Source organism: Acomys minous (assembly GCF_964271855.1).
Source record: "Acomys minous genome assembly, chromosome: 11".
Taxonomy (NCBI): domain Eukaryota; kingdom Metazoa; phylum Chordata; class Mammalia; order Rodentia; family Muridae; genus Acomys; species Acomys minous.
Window position 1 is genome coordinate 44,490,679 of NC_140492.1, and position 22,698 is coordinate 44,513,376.

General features: G+C 39.4%; 1 protein-coding gene across 1 annotated transcript in view; it reads right to left on the reverse strand.

The window, feature by feature from the left end:
• The window catches only part of LOC311608111 (resistin-like beta), a 41,659-nt gene extending 22,325 nt beyond the window's left edge, over nucleotides 1-19,334 (reverse strand). The window contains exon 1 of the mRNA XM_084800373.1: nucleotides 19,309-19,334. Within this exon, the coding sequence (XP_084656499.1) occupies nucleotides 19,309-19,332 (24 nt within the window). The 5' untranslated portion in view covers nucleotides 19,333-19,334. The remainder of the gene's footprint in view (nucleotides 1-19,308) is intronic.
• Between the last annotated feature and the right edge of the window lie 3,364 nt (nucleotides 19,335-22,698).

A 22,698-nucleotide genomic window follows, 5' to 3' on the forward strand; every position in this document is an offset into this window, starting at 1 on the left:
AGTATATTCATCTCATTGCTTTTCATATTCTCTCTTAGGTTTCTATGTGTCTGACACTTATACATTTTTTATTATTATTATTTTATGAATCTTCTCAGTGACAGAGAGGAAAATTCACAAAATTCTGTGTATGAAAAAGAAAGTATTTTTCCTGTTTTATTCCCTGGAATTCTTGGGATTAGTCCATTATTTCTTATGGAAAAATTTTAATTTAGGTCAACAAACAAGCCCTAAATTTCCTCATATTTTAATTTGTATAACATCTGAGTGCATATCAGAAGGTGGCGCTGTTTCCTCATATTCTAGCTGTGAAGAAAAGGCTACTTATCTCAGGAAAGCAATTTCTTTACCTTGAGAATGGACAAACAACACTCCCACGGCAATGGTGCTGTGTATAAAATTATAGCAAAAGCTTCAACCAGCATTAATAGCAGTTAGTTAGCATTATTTTGATGAAAATTATATTGTTATCCTCTTCCAAGTCAATGTCAATAAGCTTGGCATAGCCCACCTGGACACTGAGGTTAAAGTGCCTCGCTGTAAGTGTGAAGAAACATTTTTTGCTTTGACAATGAGGTTGGTTTGTTTCAAAGATGAAGTCTCAAATTGTTACCTTAATTTGCTATGTTTCTAGGTTAGAGACAGTTAATAAATGCACAATACATATAATTTCACAGTCAAATGTATTCTTTCTGGAACTCACTGAAAAATATGATTAACATTAGTGTATTGTGAAGAAGAGATTCTAGACATGCAGACTCTGAGTTTAACTCTGTTTATATCTCTGTGCTTGCACAGTGCTTACTCTAAAGACTGAAAGTAAATTTCCCTTCTCAGTGTTGGAAATCAGCATTAAGCTGATTGTGATTTGAATATTTTCAGTGCTGCTCTTGTTCTATGAAAGTTAATGCTGTATATGGTGTATTGGAATGTCCCTGTGCTATTGATTACATCTGTGGCTGTGATAAAATAAATAAAAAGAATAATGAGAAGGAACTTGTATAAGAAAGAGCATGTTTTGGCTTATGGGTCGAGAGATGGGAAGTCCATAATGGTGGGGGAAACATGGCAGTTGGTGGCCACTGCAGGAAGGTGTCTGATCACGTTTCATCATGCAAGAAGCCAAAAGAGTGTTCTGGAAGAGGGACCATTAGTCCTTCTCCACCTTGGTCTCAATCTGCTGCCTGCAACCCTGTGAGATGCTAAATTTCTGTTTGCTGCATTGCTCCATGATAAACTCTCAGAGTCTGCTTTTGGTGACATGCTTCCCTGAGCAAGGCTCCACCCTCTAAAGATTCTGTCACTTTCCCAAATGGGGTCAAGAGTTACACTGCGTGAACCGGTGCCAAACTTGTTAAAACCAGGCTTCCGTCATTCAGTGGTTTGCCTTTTTACTTATCTCACGTAGGTTTTCTAATCACTAGAGACTTAAAACTGTCAAAGGGAAAAACAGCAAACACACACAAGAGAAGGGAAAATGTAGATGAATCTGTTTGTGTCTTCAGTCTGCTTCCAGGCTTTGAACTGGCACTTAAAGATGGCCTCATGTGTTCGGCTCTGTTATAGGTCTTGACTTTGATTTGCAAATGCCATCTGCTACAGTCTATGAAATCTTTATTCTGCACAGTTGTATTAGTTTCCATAGACTGAGAAACTTAAGCAACAGAATTTAGCAACTCACACATCTAGAGTTGGAAGACTGAGACCAAGGCATGGAGACTGTGGGATTATAAGAACTTCCTCTTGCAACTGGAGAAAACACACATAAATAATAAGAAATCCTTGAGTATCTCTCCATTTAATTTAATATTGGCTATTGGTTTGCTGTATATAGCCTTTATTGTGTTTAGAAAAGTGCCTTGTATTCCCGATCTCTCCAGAACTTTAAACATAAATGGGTGTTGGATTTTGTCAAATGCTTTTTCTGCATCTAAAGAGATGATCATATGGTTTTTCTCTTTCAGTTTGTTTATATGATGGATTACATTGATGGATTTCCGTATGTTAAACCATCCCTGCATTCCTGGAATGAAGCCTACCTGGTCATGGTGAATGATGTCTTTGATATGCTGTTGTATTCGCTTTGCGAGTATTTTGTTGAGTATTTTTGCATCAATGTTCATAAGAGAAATTGGTCTGAAATTCTCTTTTTTTGTTGGGTCTTTGTGGGGTTTAGGTATCAATGTGACTGTGGCCTTATAGAAGGAGTTTGGTAATATTCCGTCCATTTCTATCTTTCGGAATAGCTTGAATAGTATCGGTATTAGCTCCTCTTTGAAGGACTGGTAGAATTCTGCGCTGAAACCATCTGGCCCTGGGCTTTTTTTGTTTGGAAGACTATCAATGGTTGCTTCTATTTCTATAGGCGAAATAGGGCTATTTAATTTTTTTTTATCTGGTCTTGGTTCAATTTTGGTAAATGGAATCGGTCGAGAAATTTGTCCATTTCCCTTAAATTTTCAAATTTTGTGGCATAAATGTCTTTGAAGTAGGTCCTTACGATTCTTTGTATTTCTTCGGTGTCTGTTGTTATGTCTCCCTTTTCATTTCTGATTTTGTTAATTTGGATAGCGTTTCTTTGTCTTTTAGTTAGATTGGCTAACGGTTTGTCTATCTTGTTAATTTTCTCAAAGAACCAGCTCTTGGTTTTGTTGATTCTTTGGATTGTTCTCTTTGTTTCTAATTTATTGATTTCAGCCCTGAGTTTGATTATTTCCAGGCATCTACTCCTCTTGGGTGTTTCTGCTTCTTTTTTTTCTAGGGCTTCCAGATGTGTTGTTAGGTTGTTTATGTGGGATGATTCCATTTTCTTTTTAAAGGCACTTAGTGCTATGAATTTTCCTCTTAGCACTGCTTTCAATGTGTCCCACAAATTTGGGTATGTTGTTCCATCATTTTCATTGAATTTCAGGAAGTCTTTTATTTCTTCCCTTATTTCTTCCGTGACCCATGTGTCATTAAGTAGAAAGTTGTTTAGTTTCCACGTGTTGGTATGCTTTTTGTTATTTCTATTGTTGTTGAAGTCCAGCCTTAGACCATGGTGATCTGATAAGATACAAGGTATTATTTCAATCTTCTTGTATCTGTTGAGGTTTGCTTCGTGACCAACTATGTGATCAATTTTAGAGAACGTTCCATGGGGTGCTGAGAAAAAGGTATACTCCTTTGCGTTTGGGTGGAAAGTTCTGTAGATATCTGTTAGATCCATTTGATTCATGACATTGGTTAAAGGAAATCCCTCTAAAATCAGGGACCAGACAAGGCTGCCCACTTTCCCCATATCTCTTTAATATAGTTCTTGAAGTTCTAGCCAGAGCAATAAGACATCAAAAGGAGATCAAGGGGATCCAAATGGGAAAGGAAGAAGTAAAATTGTCCCTATTTGCAGATGATATGATAGTGTATATAAGTGACCCCCAAAATTCCACCAGAGAACTCCTACAGCTGATAAACAAATTCAGCAAATTGGCAGGATACAAAATAAACTCAAAAAAGTCAGTAGCTTTCCTATATACAAATGACAAACAGGCAGAGGAAGAAATTAGAAAAATTACTCCCTTCACGATAGCCACAAGCAATATAAAATATCTAGGAATAACTCTAACCAAGCAAGTGAAGGATTTATTTGAAAAAAACTTTAAACCTCTGAAGAAAGAGATTGAAAATGACATCAGAAGATGGCGGGATCTACCTTGTTCGTGGATTGGAAGAATCAACATAGTAAAAATGGCCATCTTACCAAAAGCAATTTATAGATTCAATGCAATCCCTATCAGAATACCTACTAAATATTTTGAAGATATTGAAAGAACAATTCTCAACTTCATATGGAGAAACAAAAAGCCCAGAATAGCAAAAACAATCCTATACAATAAAAGATCCGCTGGAGGAATCTCCATACCTGATCTCAAGTTGTACTATAGAGCAACAGTAATTAAAACAGCATGGTACTGGCACAGCAATAGGCTAGTGGATCAATGGAATCGAACTGAAGACCCAGAGATGAATCCACACACATTTGCTCACCTGATTTTCGACAAAGAAGCCAAATCCATTCAATGGAAAAACGACAGCATCTTCAACAAATGGTGCTGGTCTAACTGGATGTCTACATGTAGAAAAATGAAATTAGACCCATATTTGTCACCATGCACAAAACTCAAGTCCAAGTGGATTAAAGACCTCAACCTAAAACCACAGACATTAACCCAGTTAGAGGAAAAAGTGGGGAAGAGTCTGGAACTCATAGGCACAGGAGACAACTTCCTGAACAGAACACCAACAGCCCAGGCCTTAACATCAACAATTAATAAATGGGACCTCATGAGGCTGAGAAGCTTCTGTAAGGCAGGTGACACTGTCAAGAGAACAAAGCGACAGCCTACAGACTGGGAAAAGATCTTCACCGACTCTTCATCTGACAAAGGTCTAATATCCAAAATATATAAAGAACTTAAGAAATTAAACACCACCAAACCAAATAACCCAGTAGAGAAATGGGGCGCAGAGCTAAACAGAGAATTCTCAACAGAGGAATATCAAATGGCTGAGAAACACTTAAAGAAATGCTCGACCTCCTTAGTCATCAGAGAAATGCAAATCAAAACGACACTGAGATTCCATCTTACACCCATCAGAATGGCTAAGATCAATAACTCAACTGACACCTCATGCTGGCGAGGGTGTGGAGAAAGAGGAACACTCCTGCATTGCTGGTGGGAATGCAAACTAGTACAACCACTTTGGAAAGCTATCTGGTGCTTTCTCAGAAAAATGGGAATAGGGCTTCCTCAAGACCCAGCTATTCCACTCCTTGGAATATACCCAGAGGATGTACTACTACACAACAGGGACATATGCTCAACCATGTTCATAGCTGCCTTATTCATAATAGCCAGAACTTGGAAACAACCTACGTGTTCCTCAATAGAAGAATGGATAAAGAAACTGTGGTACATTTACACTATGGAATACTACTCAGCTATTAAAAACAAGGAATTTCCAAAACTTGTGGACAAATGGATTGAACTAGAAATTGTCATAATGAGTGAGTTCACACAGAAGCAAAAAGAGCTAAATGGTATATACTCACTTATATCGAGACACTAGTCCAAGGTGTACGTCCCCATGAAAAACTGTACCTACCAGAATAGTGGGTAAGAGGGGAGGACATCCTATTGAAACTTTAGGTGTGAGAAGCCTGGGAGAAAGAGGAAATGGAAGGATCCAGTGGGTCCTGGAAAACTACAGGCGAGTCTGGGCCCTGGGGTCCTCCGCAAACTGTGGCAACAGCCAAGGAAAAAATAGGCAGTAAAAACCTTGAACCCCTACCCAGACTAGCCGATGGACATTCTCCACTGTTGAGTGGAGAAGGAGATCTAACTTTCACACAAACTCTGGTGCCCCATATTTGAACATGTCCCTTGGACGGAGATGCCTGGTGGCACTCAGAGGAAAGATAATAGGTCACCAAGGAGAGACTTGATACCGTATGAGCATATTCAGGGGGAGGAGGTCCCCCTCAGACACAGACTTAGGGGAGGGGAGGGGAGTAGGGGGGAAGTGGGAGGAAGGGAGGAATGGGAGGATACATGGGATGGGCTAGCAACAGAGATGTAATATGTATAAATTAATTAAAATGTATTAAAAAATAATAATAAGAAATCATGGGAGGTGACTTGTGCAGAGAAAATAAATGGAGTATATCTAGAGAATATTATATCATTAGGAATGTTTGTTTTGGCTGATATTTTAAATGGAATGAGTAATATCTCATATATATAATATATTATATATAATATAATACCTCATATATGAGACTTCTTCCTTGCATTATAGCTAGCTACCTTTTCCATGTTTTTCACATTTTTCTTCCAGTTATCATTATTTTTTTGAAAATTACATTGTCATATTATTATCCTCTTCCAATAAGCTTGTCAATAAGCTTGGCATTGACTAACTGGCCATTGAAATTAAATTGCCTCATTGTAAGTGTGAAAAATATTTTTTTTTGTCAAGGTTCTAAGATAGCCTTCCAATGAAGACATCTGCAACAGCAACATAGAACCTAATTTGATTACCCTGAATTATAGTAATCATCTTTCAACCTCCCTGTCTGCTGCACTACAGTCACAGTCTGCGTACCAGAAGTTGGCTTTGCAACACGTTAGTGGAGAGGAGGCACATCACTGTGGGGGACTAAAGGGAATCTACTTATGTTAAAACAAAGAGTGGCTGTCTATCAGACAAAACAGCCAGACCAGCAGTCCGAAGCATGTATTTGAGTAGAAAATAGTTTTTACAATGTATTATGATGAAAGTTTAATGAGATACTTCAATAAAATATATAGGTATAAAGGTTTGCTGCAAGAGAGCAAAAATATAAAATAAAAATAAAAAAATAACAGGCAATTTGGGTGTCACATGGATCATCATCTCTCGGGAGGGGAAAATGAAAAAGAAGCACACTTTATTTGCTGAGGTAAGCATCTTTTCCCTGTTATCTCAATTCTGAGAAAATGGAATAATGTGGTGTTTACTGAATAAGTAGTGAGTCTGCTAAGGGGAGGGTTTATGAGAAATACAGGTTCCAACAAAGATGTGGTAGTGGAGGCTCTAGGAATTAGAGACGGTTCCACAGCACCTATATATTTGCCTGTGGTGCATGTTTTTCTGTTGGCTTAGATGTAATCAATATTAACAAGACATTTGAATACGAAGGCCAATTCATATTCCCCAACTTAGAAAAATATTTTTGTATCTCTTTTGCTTGTCTGAAATACTATCACATGTTTCAAACAAACAGAACATGCAGTTGCTGCAGTGATCCATTTAATAGTACTGCCCGATAGAACCTTTCTGAAATTTCTATGAGACCTATACTATCTAGATGTACTACACATTCATCAAACAGTTGCATAGAGCCTCATTTAGCATATTTAATGTCCTGGACATTGGAAAGAAAATGACAAATAAAGTGTATCCCTTTCCCTTAAGGTTGAAATATGTGGCTCAGCAATTGGAATACCAGGGCATGATTTGTGAGTTTTAGAGAGCTAATGAACCCAGATGTGTGGCAGAGGTCTAGAGACAGGCTTGTGATATACTATGTAGTTCAATTAATGTTTGTGGTAGGCATATCCTTACTTTTTTTTTCAAATAAAGAAGAGTATCCAGAGCCCTGTGAAATCAAAACAAACAGATTGTGGATACTGCAAAAGGTGTGTGCTCTGTGTGCTGTACCGCCAGCCCAAAGTGCCAGCCAACAATTCTTTAAGACATGTCTTGGGTTCCCGATGCGGGTTGTACAGTTTTGATCACAGGACTCAGGTGGCAAAGGCAGGCAGGCTTCTGTGAGTTCAAGGCCAGGTCTAAGTAGTAAGTTCCAGGCCAGCCAGGGTTAAACATTGTGACCCTGCCTCAAAAACAGAAAACAAAAACCAAAAACCAAACCAAAACAAAAGGAAGTGTCTCAGAGTTGCTGTACTTTTCTTTGTTACTATAAAAACAAGGGATTTTCCTGCATGATAAGAACAATGAGGCATCTTACATCACACTTCAATACACCCACAAGTGTGTTGTTGCTTCTTAGTGTGTACATGAAGGCCCCTTGTGCCATGACTTTCCTCACTTCCTATGGTTGTCATTGTTCTATCAAAATAATATAAAATAAATATTATAGGCTCAGATATGGAGCATTGCTTCAATTTATAGGATTTATTATTACAAGACACTTCCTAGAAAGCAAAAAGTCTGAACTTTTTCCTGGCTTTCCTTGAGGAGACATTTACTCTTGTCATAGTACCTTCAGTCTCTAGTCATGGTGTCTACTTCAGGTCATCTTTCCAGTTTTCCTGTCACCTGTCTAGACATTCTACTCATGCATCATGCAACTCAGCAGTCAAGAGTGCTCCTTTTGGAGAAATGAGAGAAGTGCTCATTTTATTGACATGTTTGCTCAGGAAGGTTCTTCTTTCTTTCTTTCTTTCTTCCCTTCTTCTTCTTCTTCTTCTTCTTCTTCTTCTTCTTCTTCTTCTTCTTCTTCTTCTTCTTCTTCTTCCTTGATCTTGCTGTCTCTCTGTGTGTGTGTGTGTGTGTGTGTGTGTGTGTGTGTGTGTGTGTATGTGTGTGTGTGTATAACATGTTACCCAAATTATATAAATGAACTGAATTCTCACCAAATATCTATGTGTGAGTATGCATTTGGAAACCTAATGCAGAATGGAAGATGCTTTCATGAACACATACTGAAAGAAATTGCCCTCATTAAGACATATAAGACTTGTACAAATGTACTCGTATATGTTTACGACTTTTTTCTCTTCTTGATATTGAGAACATAGAATTTAAGGACAAATTCACCTTTATTCCACCTTACAGCTTTCCATTAGTACTTGTTGCTTTAAGAAGCAAGCAAGTTTGGGGCTCAATCCTTGAGTTTTGCAAAATTCTATGATGCAAAAGTGTACTGAAATAGAAATATTTTTCTCCAGTGGTTTGTTAAAAATAGAAAATGCGGGCAAGAATAAAAAGCAAACACAAAGCACAGATAGTAAAAGCAATCTCTCAATTGTAGAAATTAAGTTTCTAGAAAACAAAGATATGATGAACAAAGACAGAAAAAGAACAAACATGTGTATATTTTTGGCACCTCTAATGTCAGGAAGGAAGAGAAAGATTTAAGCTTGTAGCTAGCTGCTTCCTTATCTGTGAGGTTACAAACAGTAACATATTTGGGTTATGTAGGAATGCTACCTAGTACTACTGCTTCTTGTGGTTCAACACATGGCATGCGTGGGCTCCATTAGAAGCTTCTCTTGAGTTTCTCATGTAGATTCAGTGAAATGTGGGCATCTAAAAGCTCAGCGGGTCAGAGTTTTCAAGATGCACATTGCTGGCAGGGAGCTGGAGACTAGGACATGGATTATGGCTGAGCTTTGCGTGCCATGTTTTCATGAGTGTGAACACCTATCAGCATGGTGGCTAGATTTTACAAAAGGCTCCCCGTAGGAACAAGTATTCTTTTGAATTTTTGTCATTTTGTTTGTTTTCTTTTAATAGTTTTTTTAAAAAAAATTATATAATATATTTAATCATAATCTTTTCCCTTCCCCAATACCTCCCAGATCCTCGCAATCTCTCTACCAACTCAACTTCATCCTCTCTCTCTCTCTCTCTCTCTCTCTCTCTCTCTCTCTCTCTCTCTCTCTCTCTCTCACTTTCTCAAAAACAAAAATAACAAAACATCAAAACAAAGAAGCAAAACCTCATAAGACAAAAACTGCCAAACCAAAACAGAACAAAAGCTCACGCAAATTAAGACGTGGAATTTTGTCAGAACACCATCCAGGGATGGAATCGAGGGACAAGAATCACTGAGCGCTTGGGAGAAAACTCCAAGAAAACAAGATAGAAGTCTTGAAATTCAGCTTCTTCAAAAACACAGAATTGTTCTTGGAATGTGCTCTTGTGCCACTCCCAGGTGTAGTGGATAGGAGTGAGTCTATTTCAGATTTTTCATTACAGCTGGATATTGTTATTTGTTTACATACCTCTATGAAAAAACATGGTTTTGTCACATGCAGCTTGTCCTTGTGACTGCATATTTTATCAAGGGGACTCATCTTAACCCTCAGAATATAAGTTGTTTGATGCTCTGAATAAAGTTTGCTATTGCATGAGACTTTAGTCTACCTTGTTTTTAGGCCCACTCTTCCAGGTCCATTAGACTGGTAAAGATAGTCTGTTGGCCAACTACTACTGGGCATGGGGCCTGCCCTGGTTGTATAGTTGATATATCCACCATCTCTTCACTAGTGAAATTTAGAGTAGATAACATTTGCAAATAGCCTCCTGGTTAAGCATGGAACATTGTATCAACTGCCCGTCTCTGTCCTGGGATTTTGTCTGAAAGCTACCACAAACAGTAGAAGCTTCCTAAAATATATACACATATGAAAGAAATTTACGTGGAGTTACCATATATTGAGGGGGGTCAATGCTCCAACTAGACACTTTATTCCACCTAGTAAAACTCCCAATATCAGGAATGGATTATACCTTGATGTGTTGTTGGCCAAAGGAGTTTTATAAGCAGTTGCCTTCAAAGAGCACAGGCTATTGCAAAGGCTATTGGTTACCCTCCACGACCTAACAGTAACCTACTGATGAAGATACTGCTTAATTATGTCACTGGACATGAAGAAATTGAGTTTGCCTTCAGCTATAAGCTGTACATTCATGCTTCTGGAAGGTATTATGCATGCTTCCAGAGAAGAAAAATAATCAATATTGCCTAGATGTGTACCTACAACCTACAACAGCAACCTACCTGCAAGATATAATAATGTAATAGAAGTGCAAATGTTATGGTGGAAATCAATCACTTTTTAATTGGACTTAAGGCCCACTCCATAAACCCAAATATACCTGATATGTTAAAGTGGACATGAACTTAAGGTTGAATAGGTCTGCATTAGATGAGCCCTAAGGGAAAACCTAAAAACCTCTTCTGTTAAGTGAATATAGCAATAAAATAGCTTTTAATGACATATTGCTATACCCATTGCTCAGTCTTCATCGCAGAAGCTTCTTGTACTACGTGGTAATTAACACAGAGGTTCACAACTGGACAATGTATAGAAATGAAGAAACTTTGGAGCCTTAAATGGGATCTCTTTACCAAACCATTCCACTCAAGGCTCAGTGATCTAATTGGAAGAGGAGGCAGAAAGATTTTAAGAGCCAGATGTGGCATGTGACTCTAAGGAGCACATAATTGTTACAGATCCAACTATTTCTTGAATTAAACTAATATTTAGAAAGAAAACTGTGGAATGTAAACCAAAAACAAGAAGCCAAAGACAACTACCTTGTATTCCTAAAATACACAATTCATCATGAAGATGAAGCAGTGATAAAACATTTAGATACCCATCCAACACAGCAGAAATAACAAAATTAGTGATGGATACAATTAAAAGGATAAATGCAAAGAAAATACAGGCTAAAGCTATACATATTATAGTTTGACATTTAAAATGATAAAAAAATGTTATTATATGATATATTGTGAAAACAATTAATTTTGAATGACTTAACAGCCGTAAAGATAAAATCTAGGTGTCATGCCTCTCTGTTGGCTACCCTGTTCTTTTAGTTTAGAAAGTCCTAGTAAGGGCTAGCTGGGAAGCAGACAACACCAGCAGAAGCAGAAAGATGGTAAGAGAAGGTAGCAAGATGATATGTGTGTATATTGAATCAAAATGTAAGTGCATGAAAATGTCCTAATGAATCTCATTAGATATAATTGATATGTGTTAATTTAAACACTGAAAAAGAAAGTATTTTCTTCCTACTATATATACATTTGTCCTCTACAAATGACAGTTTCTTTTTAAAATTAAATTTATTTACTCACTTTGCATCCTGATCAAATCTCCCTCCCTCCTCTCCTTCCAGTCTCACCCTCTTACCCATTTCCCCCTTCCCTTCTCCTTAGAAAAGGGGAGACCCTGCCCCGACATATGGACCTAACCTAGCACATCATGTTGCATCAAGAATAAAGCATCTTCTTCCACTGAGGCCAAAGAAGGCCGCTCAGCTAGGGGAAAGTAATCCAAAAGCAGGCAACAGAGTCTGTGTCAGAGATGGCCCCTGCTCCACTCTTTATGTAGGGTGCTAACATAAAGACCAAGCTGCTCATTAGTTACATATGTGTTGGGGGCCTAGGTCCAGTTAATGCATGCTCTTTGGTTGGTTGTTCAGTCTCCACAAGCCTCCATAGGCCTAGGTTAGTTGACTCTATTGGTCTTCTTGTGGAGTTCTTTTCCCCTCAGTCTGTAAGTTGTCTATCATATCCCATCAAAGGCAGGAGCAGTAGCATCAGAAGCAAAGTCAAAAGAAATCGAGTGACGACTATAACAGGTTCAGGGTATTAAAAGACTGAGTTAACTTAGAAAAGCTACAGAGAAAGCCAACAATAATGCAAATTGTTTGTTTGTTTTTTTGATGAAATGAAGCATGCAGTCTCATAGGCAGAGTCATAGACAACGTTGGCATCATATACCAATGTGGTCTGAGGTGTGCGCTCCCACAACCACTTCCCAGTGGTGTGGCTAAGAGTAAGCTGGGCTCAGCTCATTTCTAACCACATGGATATGGAACAGGGTGGCTAGTGGTATACTGGGCTTAATTTCTACCCTTTCACTAGAGTACCAGGGTGAGGTATGTTAATAAAATCTGTTTTAAAAGAAAATGGAGTGTGGGTGGAAAGAAATTTCCCAAAGACTCACTAGTCCTCATTATCATCCTGGCTGTGAAAGGTTTTCTGAGATGCAAAGTTTGTACTGTGAGTGAGAGGGAAGATAATCTTTCAAGTTGCTCCCTGCCCAAGTTACTGCCTAGAAGTGGATACCTCCACTTAAGCCATGGTTCACCGTGTGGTGGATGAGAATTGACATGAAGCAGCTGTTATAAAATGAGGAAAGGGAGCAGGGGATGGATGACAGGAATGTTGAGATTTATAATGAAGAGCTGGTTTCTAGATTAAAGAAGAAAGGGTCCACTACATAACTTGACAGGCTTACATGGTGTTACATTTTATTTAGTAAGATCTGGTCAAGAAAACAAAAATTCTATTATTTTGGATAGCAAACAATGTTGTTGTTGTTGTTGTTAATCACTTTACAGCCTGATCCCTGCCCCCACCCTCCTCTCCTACCAGTCCCACTCTCAGGCTCTCCTCTCCCCATTCCTTCCTCTCCTTCTTCTCAGAAAACGGGAGGCCCTCAAAGGGTACCAACTCACCCTGGAAAATCAAGCTGCAGAAGGGAGAAATGCATCCTTTCCCCCCGAAGACTAACACGGCAGCCCAGCTAGGGGAAAGGGATCCAGAGGCAGGCAACAGCATCAGCGACAGCCTCTAGTCCCATTGTTAGGGGATCCATATGTTGACCAAACTGCATATCTGCTATATATGTGTAGGAGATCTAGGTCCATCCCATGCATGCTCTTTGGTTGGCAGTTCAGTCTCTGTGAGGCCCCGCGGACCCAGGTTATTTTATTCTGCAGGCTCCCTCTCTCCTTCCTCCCACTCTTCCACAAGACTCCCTGAGCTCAGCCTATTGTTTGGCTGTGGGTCTCTGCATCTGTTTCCACCAGATGTTGGATAAAGCTTCTCAGAAGCCAGTTGTGCTAGGCTTCTCTCTGCAAGCACAGCAGTGTATCATTCACAGTGACAGGGGTTGGCTCTCTTCCGTGGGGTGGGTCTCAAGTTAGGCCAGTCATTGATTTGCCAATCCTTCAGTCGGCTCCGTTTTAATCCCTACACTTCTTGTAGGCAAGACAAATTTTGGGTCGAAGGAATTGTGGGTGGCTGGGTGTTCCCCTTTCTCCACTGGAAGTCCCACTGGCTATAAGAGGTAGTGACTTCAGTTTCCTTAATCCCCACTCCTAGGAGTCTGTCTCAGCTAGGGTCACGCCCATAGGCTCCCAGAAGCTTCCACTATCCCAGAGATGCCTCCCACCAATTTCCATTCTTTCTTTCTCATTCCAGGCATCCCCCACCCCTACCCCTGTGTCCCCTTCAAATACCTTATCCCCGCCCCTGTTACCCTCCCCACTCAGGTCCCTTCCTCCCTCTACTTCAGATGTTTACTTTATTTCCTCTTCTGAGTGAGATTCAAGCAATCTTGTAAGCATGAAAAAGGCAGGAAAGGAAAGTCAAAGAACCTAGTGTCTTTACATGCTAACCCTATCACGTTTGTCTTAGATTGAAATGGCATCAGTTCCTCTGAAAAAGTGGTGAAGATAACACTTATTTTCTATATTTTAAAATCAAAATATAACTACATTTATCCCCTTCCTCTTCTCCCAACCTCTCTTCTGTTCCCCCTCAAATTCATTGCTTCATTTTCTTTCATTGTTATTTCATGTGTTTGTGTGTGTGTGTGCGTGTGTGTGTGTGTGTGTGTGTGTGTGTGTGTGTGTGTGTGTACCCATAAGTGTGTAAATACAGCCTGCTGAGTCTTTTTAGTAGTGCTTAAATGTATATGATTTTAAGGTTGACCACTTGTTATTGTATAGTCAATTAAGAGGCTTATCCCTGAGAAAGACTACTTCTGCTCTCAGCCTCCATCAGCTTTCTGTAGTTCTCTGTCTAATGGAGGGGGCCCTGTGAGACTTTCCCCTTTCTGTGCTAGCATGTCTATTGATGTCCTTGTACATGTCTTATTTAGGCAGCCCTACATCTCCTTTCCTATTGCCCTACCCGCCTCAACTGAAGTCCCTTATCCATTTTTCCCATTTCTCCCTTCATAAACAAGTGCTTGCTTTCCCCTAGAGGACCAAAGGAGGGATAAGAAGAATCCTTTACTCCAGACTGGACAGGAGACTCATTGTGGAGTCCAGTGATGGCAGGCTGAAGCCCACACACTTGTCCTCTTCATAATATGCAGGGATTTGTCCACACAGGTTTCCACTGCTGGTTGTGCTATGGTGCTATGTCCTAGGAATGGTGATTGACAAGAAACAGGAAATAGTCCTTTATGCATTTGGAGTGGCAGTCTCTTTTATTCAGAAGTAAGGAGAAGATACCAGGAAGGGAGCACTTTGTTTCAAAGGGCTGGCTGCCAACATTTTAGAGCTTCAACTTGCCTATTAGTTTCTAATAAGTACTAGGCTGTACTTAACTTTATCCCCCATTGAATTCTGAATAAATGTCAAGTTTGAGTGTTCAAGCAGACTTGCCACAGGAGTGAGTCTTCTGAGTTGGGAGCCAATTTGCAGTTTTCACAGGATTACAGGTTAATCCTTTAAGGAAAAGAAAACCCTGATGTAGTCAACCTCTTCCCATTTGCCTTTTCATCTGTAGACCAGACCTATTTAAAGGATGTTGCCATCAATAAAATAGGGGCTTGGAGATATGAGAGCTGTATCCGTATTTTTCCCTCTCAGTGAAACCACTCTAAATGCAGCATAGCACTGAAATTTGGGTCATCTTCCAGAAGCCAAGTTTGTCTATCTCCAAACTTATGTTGAGGTCACACTACATTGCAATGCTGAGGGTGAAAGGATTAAGTAGAGCTGGGCATGTGAGAACTGCCTTCTGGGGACAATAGAGTGAGTAGGTTAACCTAAGTAAGTATCTGTGAAAAAGACTATGGAAACTCACTAGCTAGTAAGCTGATTTCCAAATACTTCTTAAAACAGGTCAAACAGGATTGCCACATGTGGGTGGACAATGTTGCTCCCACGATCCCTGGGCTAGTAAATGAATACTGCAATAAACAGCATAGAATATTCCTCAGAGTTGTTGCTTAGGTAGGCCCCAGAGGTCTCCAAACCAAGACTCATTCTTGCCACTATACATGGCTACTGTTGCTGTGGCTGAAGACACGACACATTTTGTCTACAAGACATAGATCCCAAACTAACCAGGAAACTTCAGGAAAGAGCAGTCATTAGGAAGCATAGGCTCCTGCTTTCTCAGGGATCTGTAGCTTCTATGGGTGTTAAATAGAAGCCAAGCAATGGAGGCAAGGGATTTCACAGTCAGTCTTCTTGCAAGGCAAGACAGCTGTTAATCTTGTTGCATAGATAGATATTCCTGTCACATTTGCTGCAGAATATTAAAACCAACAAACGTAAATAACATGACATAAATGCAGGGCAAGCAGGGATCACTAGTAACGCAATGAACGTGGCACGTAGTCACTGAAGCAGGAAGCAAAGGACAGACCTACTGCCGGAACTCAGACAGTGAAGCAGAAATAGCCCATCTTGGAGGCAGCAAGGTTACTTACACTCTTATCTTAAAACATGGCTTGGCTTCCCTGGAAATGCAAACAAAATGAGTATGTGGTGCTGGTGTGGAAAAGCCCCAGACAGTAATTAGTGAAGCAGCCACTCTTGAAGCAGCATTTAAAAATCAGTCAGGTAGAAACTGCTCTAATTCCAGAACCCACATGTTCTGTTTTTTACAGAAAAAAAGAGAATTTAACATAATACTTTAATCAGTCTGTTCATGGATTGCCTAAAGTGGAATACAGTTATTTTATATTTACGTTTTTTTTAAAGATTTATTGTTTTGATGAGACCTCAACATAATATCTGCATTTTAAGCAAAAATTCGGGAGCACAATCTAATATTGTTAGCTATGGTGAGCAAGGTGGAGAGCAGGTCTCTAGGACTTGCTTACACATGTGCTTGAACCTTTAAAGCTGTTGAGAGAAACCTGCTGCTGTCTCCCCAAGTCCCTGCCAAAGGAACTCTGTTTCTGTGAGCCATCTATTTCAGATCCCTGTGTGCATGGAGTTGTACTGTGTCTGTTCTCCTAGGACCGACACTTCGCTTAGCACAAAGTCCTCTAGGTTCAGGCATGTTTGCAGACATGGAGCCATTTCCTTCTTCTCAAAGGCTAGTTAAGATTCTATTGCGTACATGTTATGATTTCTTGATCTGTCCACTTCTGGCCATACATGTCAGTCGTTTCCATATCCTGGCTCCCACACATAATGCTGCAGTGACCTTCAGGACTATTGTTTCTTCACTGTTCTAACTCCTTTGGATCTGTATCTATGAGGACTAACACATAATGAAGCAACAGCATTTCTAGTGTCCTGCAGCGGTCATGCAGTCTCCATTTTTCCTCCAGCAGTACAAGGGCTTCCCTCTTCCACGTGTTCATGGACACTTTTTATCTTTATTTTGGGATCATAGCCACCGTATGAGGGGATAACTTATTGGGCTTCTGATTAGCATTTCCCCCGTGATGATTGATGTTGTAGACGCTTTTCATATATCAATTAGCCATTTTGTATGTCCTCTTTGAGTAAATGTCTATTCAGGCCCTTTATTCATTCTTCTTGTTCCTAATGAAAAGCCAACTCCCTTATTGGACACAGTACAGAATATAATGCAGCTTGGCAGGACGCGCACGGAGTGGGGGTTGGGGGCGGGAAAGTATTTCAAATCAATTGGAAAGTTAAGGTCTTTCTACCTGGTAGACTTCCCACATTCTGGAAAAGAAACAAATGAGTGAAGCAACCCAGAAATGCTGAAGAAAACACTGCCATCTGGGGGCAATGTATGAGTCCAGTGAGCATGCAACAGTGATGACCTGTCCTATGTCCTGTGATGGCACAGGTCTCAGGGTCACAACAGGGGAGGGAAGCCCAGACTGCGCAAGACTCTTTTTATACTTGATAAAGCAGTGTGAGTTTGTAAGAAAAACCACAAACTAGTATGAGTAAAGAAAGGAAAAAGAAATCTATGCAGCATTTGCAAATGTGTCTCTAGCCAGCTGGGGTAAAATATACTTGTGTCTATGGACTACACAGAGGAGAAAGCTACAGACATGGTTTAGAAATCCCTTTGAGTAAAGCACAGTATTAAGGCCCAAGCTGTGAGTTTGGTGCCTCTGTGGTCTAGTTAGCTTCCAATAGAAGAAAACCATTTCCGTAGCTATAAAATGCATCCCTTGTCCCTGTGAATCTCTAAAGATTTATTTATTTATGTATATGAGTGCTCTGCCAGTACATATAGGCATGACAGAAGAGGACATCAGATTTCATCATAACAAGTTGTGAGCCACCATGTGGTTTCTGGGAGTTGAACTCAGAACCTCTGAAAGATCAGCCAGTGCTCTTAACCAAACACTGACCAATCTCTCCATCCCTGCCCTGTAAGCCTCTTACAATTGTGCTGTTGCTTGTTAGAGGGACTGTGGACTACTCCACTCATAGGACAGCAAGGCATACCGCCCACGGCTAATGGAGTCAGCTTCCTGTCTGCTGTGGGATGGACAGGTTAGATGGACACGACACGCAGTGTGAACATGCCCTCCATATGAGGAACAGGACACGTCTTAGTGTACAGACTGGCAAGAAGGGCACAGAATACGTTCCTTGCCCTCCTCTACAATGAAACTTGGCCATGTTTTGCCAAGTGACTGGGAGGAAAGGAGCCTTGTTCTAGTTGATGCCTGGAAGGGTTGAGAACAGAGTTGGTAAGAGCTGTCCTGGCTCCCCTGTTCCTGAACAAGGGGCGGAGTTTCCAGTTGTACCAGAGGATCTCTCAGCAATTCCAACCCCCTGATCTGAGCCTCCTCAAAACAGCCTGTTGACTCTTCTATAGCTGGGTGATTCCCTTCCAACAAATTCTGTAGATCAAATCCTTTCCTGGGTGAAGGTACTTCCTGCTCCATGATTATTGTAGATTGTCACATACACCTAGTCCTGTTTTATTAGCACAAGTGTGACCAGGGTATTGCTCAGCCTACATCATCCTTGATGATAAGGAAGCTGCTTCTATCTCTTTTCAGGATCTCATCAAAATAAGAGTTGAGGCACCTGTCAGTTTGTGGTTTCACTGACTCTCTGTACCTATGTCCCAGCCAAGGTATTTGTCTTAAGGGTATTCATCCAGAGATGCCTTTGGTTCTCTAGAAAACCCTCAAAGGGCAAGCTTTAAGATTAGCCAAGAACAATACCTAAGCCACTGCCATTGTCTTCCTGAATGGGAATTGTTAGTGCCAGGGTTTGGAGGCTCAGCTACTCCGAATGTAATAAAAAACCAAAGGGCATAAACTAAATGCAATAAGCCAAAAAACGGTACAAGTTCAAACTAGGGGGAAAGAAGGTAAGGACTTTAGAGACGGCATTAGGTGAAAAGCAATTACTAAATTGGGCATGGTGGCGCACGCCTTTAGTCCCAGCATTCGGGAGGCAGAGACAGGTGGATTACTGTGAGTTTGAAGGTGGCCTGGTCTACAAAGTGAGTCCAGGTCAAAAAGAAGCCCTGTCTTGAACAACAACAACAACAACAACAACAACAACAACAACAACAACAACAACAAAGAACAAAAGAAAAAAGAAAAGCCACCACTAAGTAAAAACCTTCTTAAACCTAAAAGCCATTTATAAAAGGACAAAATGACCATGGATGGGAAAACATTGCAAAGACACTGTATGCAGTGAACAGTTAAAAAACAGAATATGAGTGCATGTGAACCACATAAATGATATCAATAAAAACATTTCAGCTTCTTATTCAAAAGAAAAACACACTTTGTTGCCTACCAGCAGAAAGAAACCCAGGCCATATTTAAGAGGCATGTCTAAAGCAAAGTGATCAGGAAGTACTGAAAATAGAGGAAGAGGCAAAGTTATATCAAGTTACTCAGAAAGAAAAAAGAAATGAAGTTTGAAATGTCCATATTAGAAAAAATACAGTTCATATCCTTAGCTTGAAATGAGGTTTTAAAAAAAAAAGGACTCCATAGCTGAGACCAGGAGGAACAGACTTACATTTAAACTGTAGAGATTACACATTCTTCTTCGCACATACTGAAAACAGACCACATAGCAGTTTCCTAACTGTCCATTTCAGTGAGGAAGATTAAACCAGTCAGCACTTTCTGATTATAGTGCAACTAAATTAGGAAATTTTAGTGAGGGTGGGTGTGACAGCATACTTCCATAATCCGAGCACTTAAAATTTAGGAACAGGAAGATCAAATTGTCAAGGTCATTCTCAGATACTTAGTAAATCTGAAGCCAGCTTGGACTACAAAAGATCCTGTCTGAAAAGACTAACAACAACAACAACAAACTCCATAAAAATTAAAAGAAAAAAAAGGGATTCTGTTCCAAGTAGAAATTTTGAAACTCTCCATTTTAAGGGAGGCTATATACAAATTGTGTAGAAATTTCTATTTAAAAAATGAAGCCCTACGTGTTACAGTCAATAGAAGACACTTAAGCCAGAAACCAGAGAATGTCTCGTCTTAAGTACGCTTATAAACATAAGTGAAGAAGTTGTATCAGTTTACTCTTTTAGCATAATGATTTCTGATGTCATCCGTTTGTCACAATTTCGTCTTTCTTTATGGCTGCAGAAAATGTCACTGGGCAGAGGCACTGCATCCTCTCCCTCCGTTGCTATTAGGGGTTATCGAGCTGGTTCCCTTTCTCGGCTGTCTTGAACATTTCAGTTTTCAGCGCTGGAACTCATGCTTCTCCATGGCATGTGGATTTCTTTGGGCTTATAGGCAACAGGGGTAGAGCTAGCTCATATGGTGGTCTTGCTAGATATTTAAGAACCGCCATAAGGATTTCCATAATGGCTGCCCAAGTTGACACTCCTACCAATAATGCTCTCTTGGAAATCACAATTTTCCACTATTGATTCACTAAAAAGAAACATTTAAGCAGAACAGTTTTCTTAGACAGAAGAGCAGTGTTATCAATGACTTAACTCTTAAGATCCCATCTGAGCTAAGTAGTTTCACAAGGGGTGTATTCTACATTCCAAACGTCAAGAAATCTGGATGATATTAAAATTGTTCCCAGAAACATAAAAAAGAAATAAAACAAAAAGCAGATGTTCATATTCTTATCCTTAGACAAGGACAATTCCATTATCTAGATGTTGTACTTGAAAGCATAAAGCGTAAGTTTCATTAAGTTAGCACACAAAAATGAAAACTATATACTAATACACCTGAATATTGAAGCAAATACTGGAGATATTAGCAAATCCATTCATTATCCTAGTAATAAATGCAATATTAAAGCCAAGTGGGATTTATTCCAAGAATATAAAATTAGTTAATATCAGTGAATTAATTAATTTACCATATTAATATAAAATTTGTACATTTCCATTCGTGTACAAATTTCTTGGAAAAAGTTGATCATCTATTCCTGATAACATTTAATAAAATACAAATCGAGATTACCTATACATATGTTTTGGTATTAAACATAATTACTTTATGGGATTCATACCAAAAAACAAAGATTGGCACTATTTTCATTACTCCCTAATGGCATATGAGATGCTTCTAAATAAGAGCATTGTGCTCTTTAATGTGGATGGTCTCACATGAGATGATTTTATAATTGTATACTAAATCATATGTGTATGTGTTGTATATACTTTTGAATATGTGTTTCATAATAAAGTGGTAAAACATGCTCTACAATACAAAGATGCATACATACATTTACAAGATCCATTTGGTGTAATTTATGGTCAGTTGTACATTTAAGATTTGTGGCTGATGGATACAAAACCACACATAGCAAGCAAAAGAAGTGCCACAGGTTCAAAACAGCAGCATGAAACATAAAATACTCTGTGGCCTTTTTATTGCTAGTTATAAAAATTTACATCGGTGGCAGTTGATATATTGCCGAAAGAAAGGCACAAACATTGTTAAGATTTAAATATGACACTTTGATTTGCCCAGTGACAAACAGTGATAATTAAATGTGGACTTTAGCTCTGGCATTTAAGGAGCCAGAGCCCCCTTGCGCTTTGCTCTTATCCTTAAAATTTGGACAAATGGAAATGCAACACTTCTTCTTGGCTCACCACAGGATAGAGAACATGTAGAGCAAGACAAGCATCATCATGAAATGGGAGAGGCAGACAAGGCAAGGAGTCACAGTAAGATGTGCCAACGCAACATTGAAGCCACTGACAAGTGAGCTGATGGGGGTTCCCAGCTCATCATCATGATGAGTTCTGAGGGCTGAGTGTGGGCTTGCAAGAGAGTTACTCGCCTCAGTTCTAGCCTTAGTTTTAGAGGCTACTTTGTGCATCTGTTAGTTTTTTCCTTTTATTTATTATTTTTTAAAATACATACATTTATTTTATTGCACATGAATAAAACAAACTACATACAGCAGGGAGAACCATGAGACAATCATGAGTTATATAAATGCTACATTCATAGTGATTTGACTACTTGTATTTGTCAAACTTGAAGTAAACATCTTTCTTGACTTGTAGGGTCTAAAATTCTGAATGAAATCCAATATCTACCATATCTCATCTCTATAACCTAAATACTTTATCCTGATCTAAAAAGATATTATCCCCTAACCAACTAAACTTGATTGTAAAACTAAACTATCTGCTCTTCAACCCCGCCCCCTTCTCAGAGACTTGAGAAGGAATAAAACTTAAATGCCTGAGTGAACCGGTAGTGCAGGTTGGCAGTTTCCAAAATGAAAAAATAACTGAGACAGTTTACTGCCTGAGCAGTCACCCAACACACTCTATAACACTGAAGCCTCATCTTTGGCCTTCTAGCCTGGTATCTCTGCCAGACTTATTTGCGAGGCAGGAACTATTGAGAACTTGCTTACCCAGTCTTAGAGAGTCTGGTTGTCAACTTTGCCTGCTTCTAAACTTGTCTGTTTTTAGGCAGAATTCTGTCTGTGGCAGAAATGAGGACATTTTCCGCTGTGGCTGGTTTGCCACATTTGAAGCCAACTAAACCTTAAGAGAATAACATCCCATTTCCTCTAAGGGGGTTGAGTAGGCTTCTGTTTACTCTCTTGGTCTACAGATGCTTATTTTCATTGGGAGGTGGTTATAGGTTATTATTGGTCTTATATAGAGAGAACACTAGGCTGAACTCAGGGATGTCTCTCTTTTCATCTTTCATCTATATGTAAGGAGATAGGAGCTGAAAAGAAAGAAAAGGGGATATAGAAAAATAGAAGAATGATAAAACAAAAGGTAAATGATTGAACCTAGTCCTTAACTCAAGGCCTTAATGTTACTCACAAAGGTTATCTCTAAGTCATTGGTATAGAATTTTGTATATTGAGGCAAATGATGGTCATGCCAAATACTAGTCTGATTTAGCACAAGAATATATACCCTATGCCTAACAGATAGAT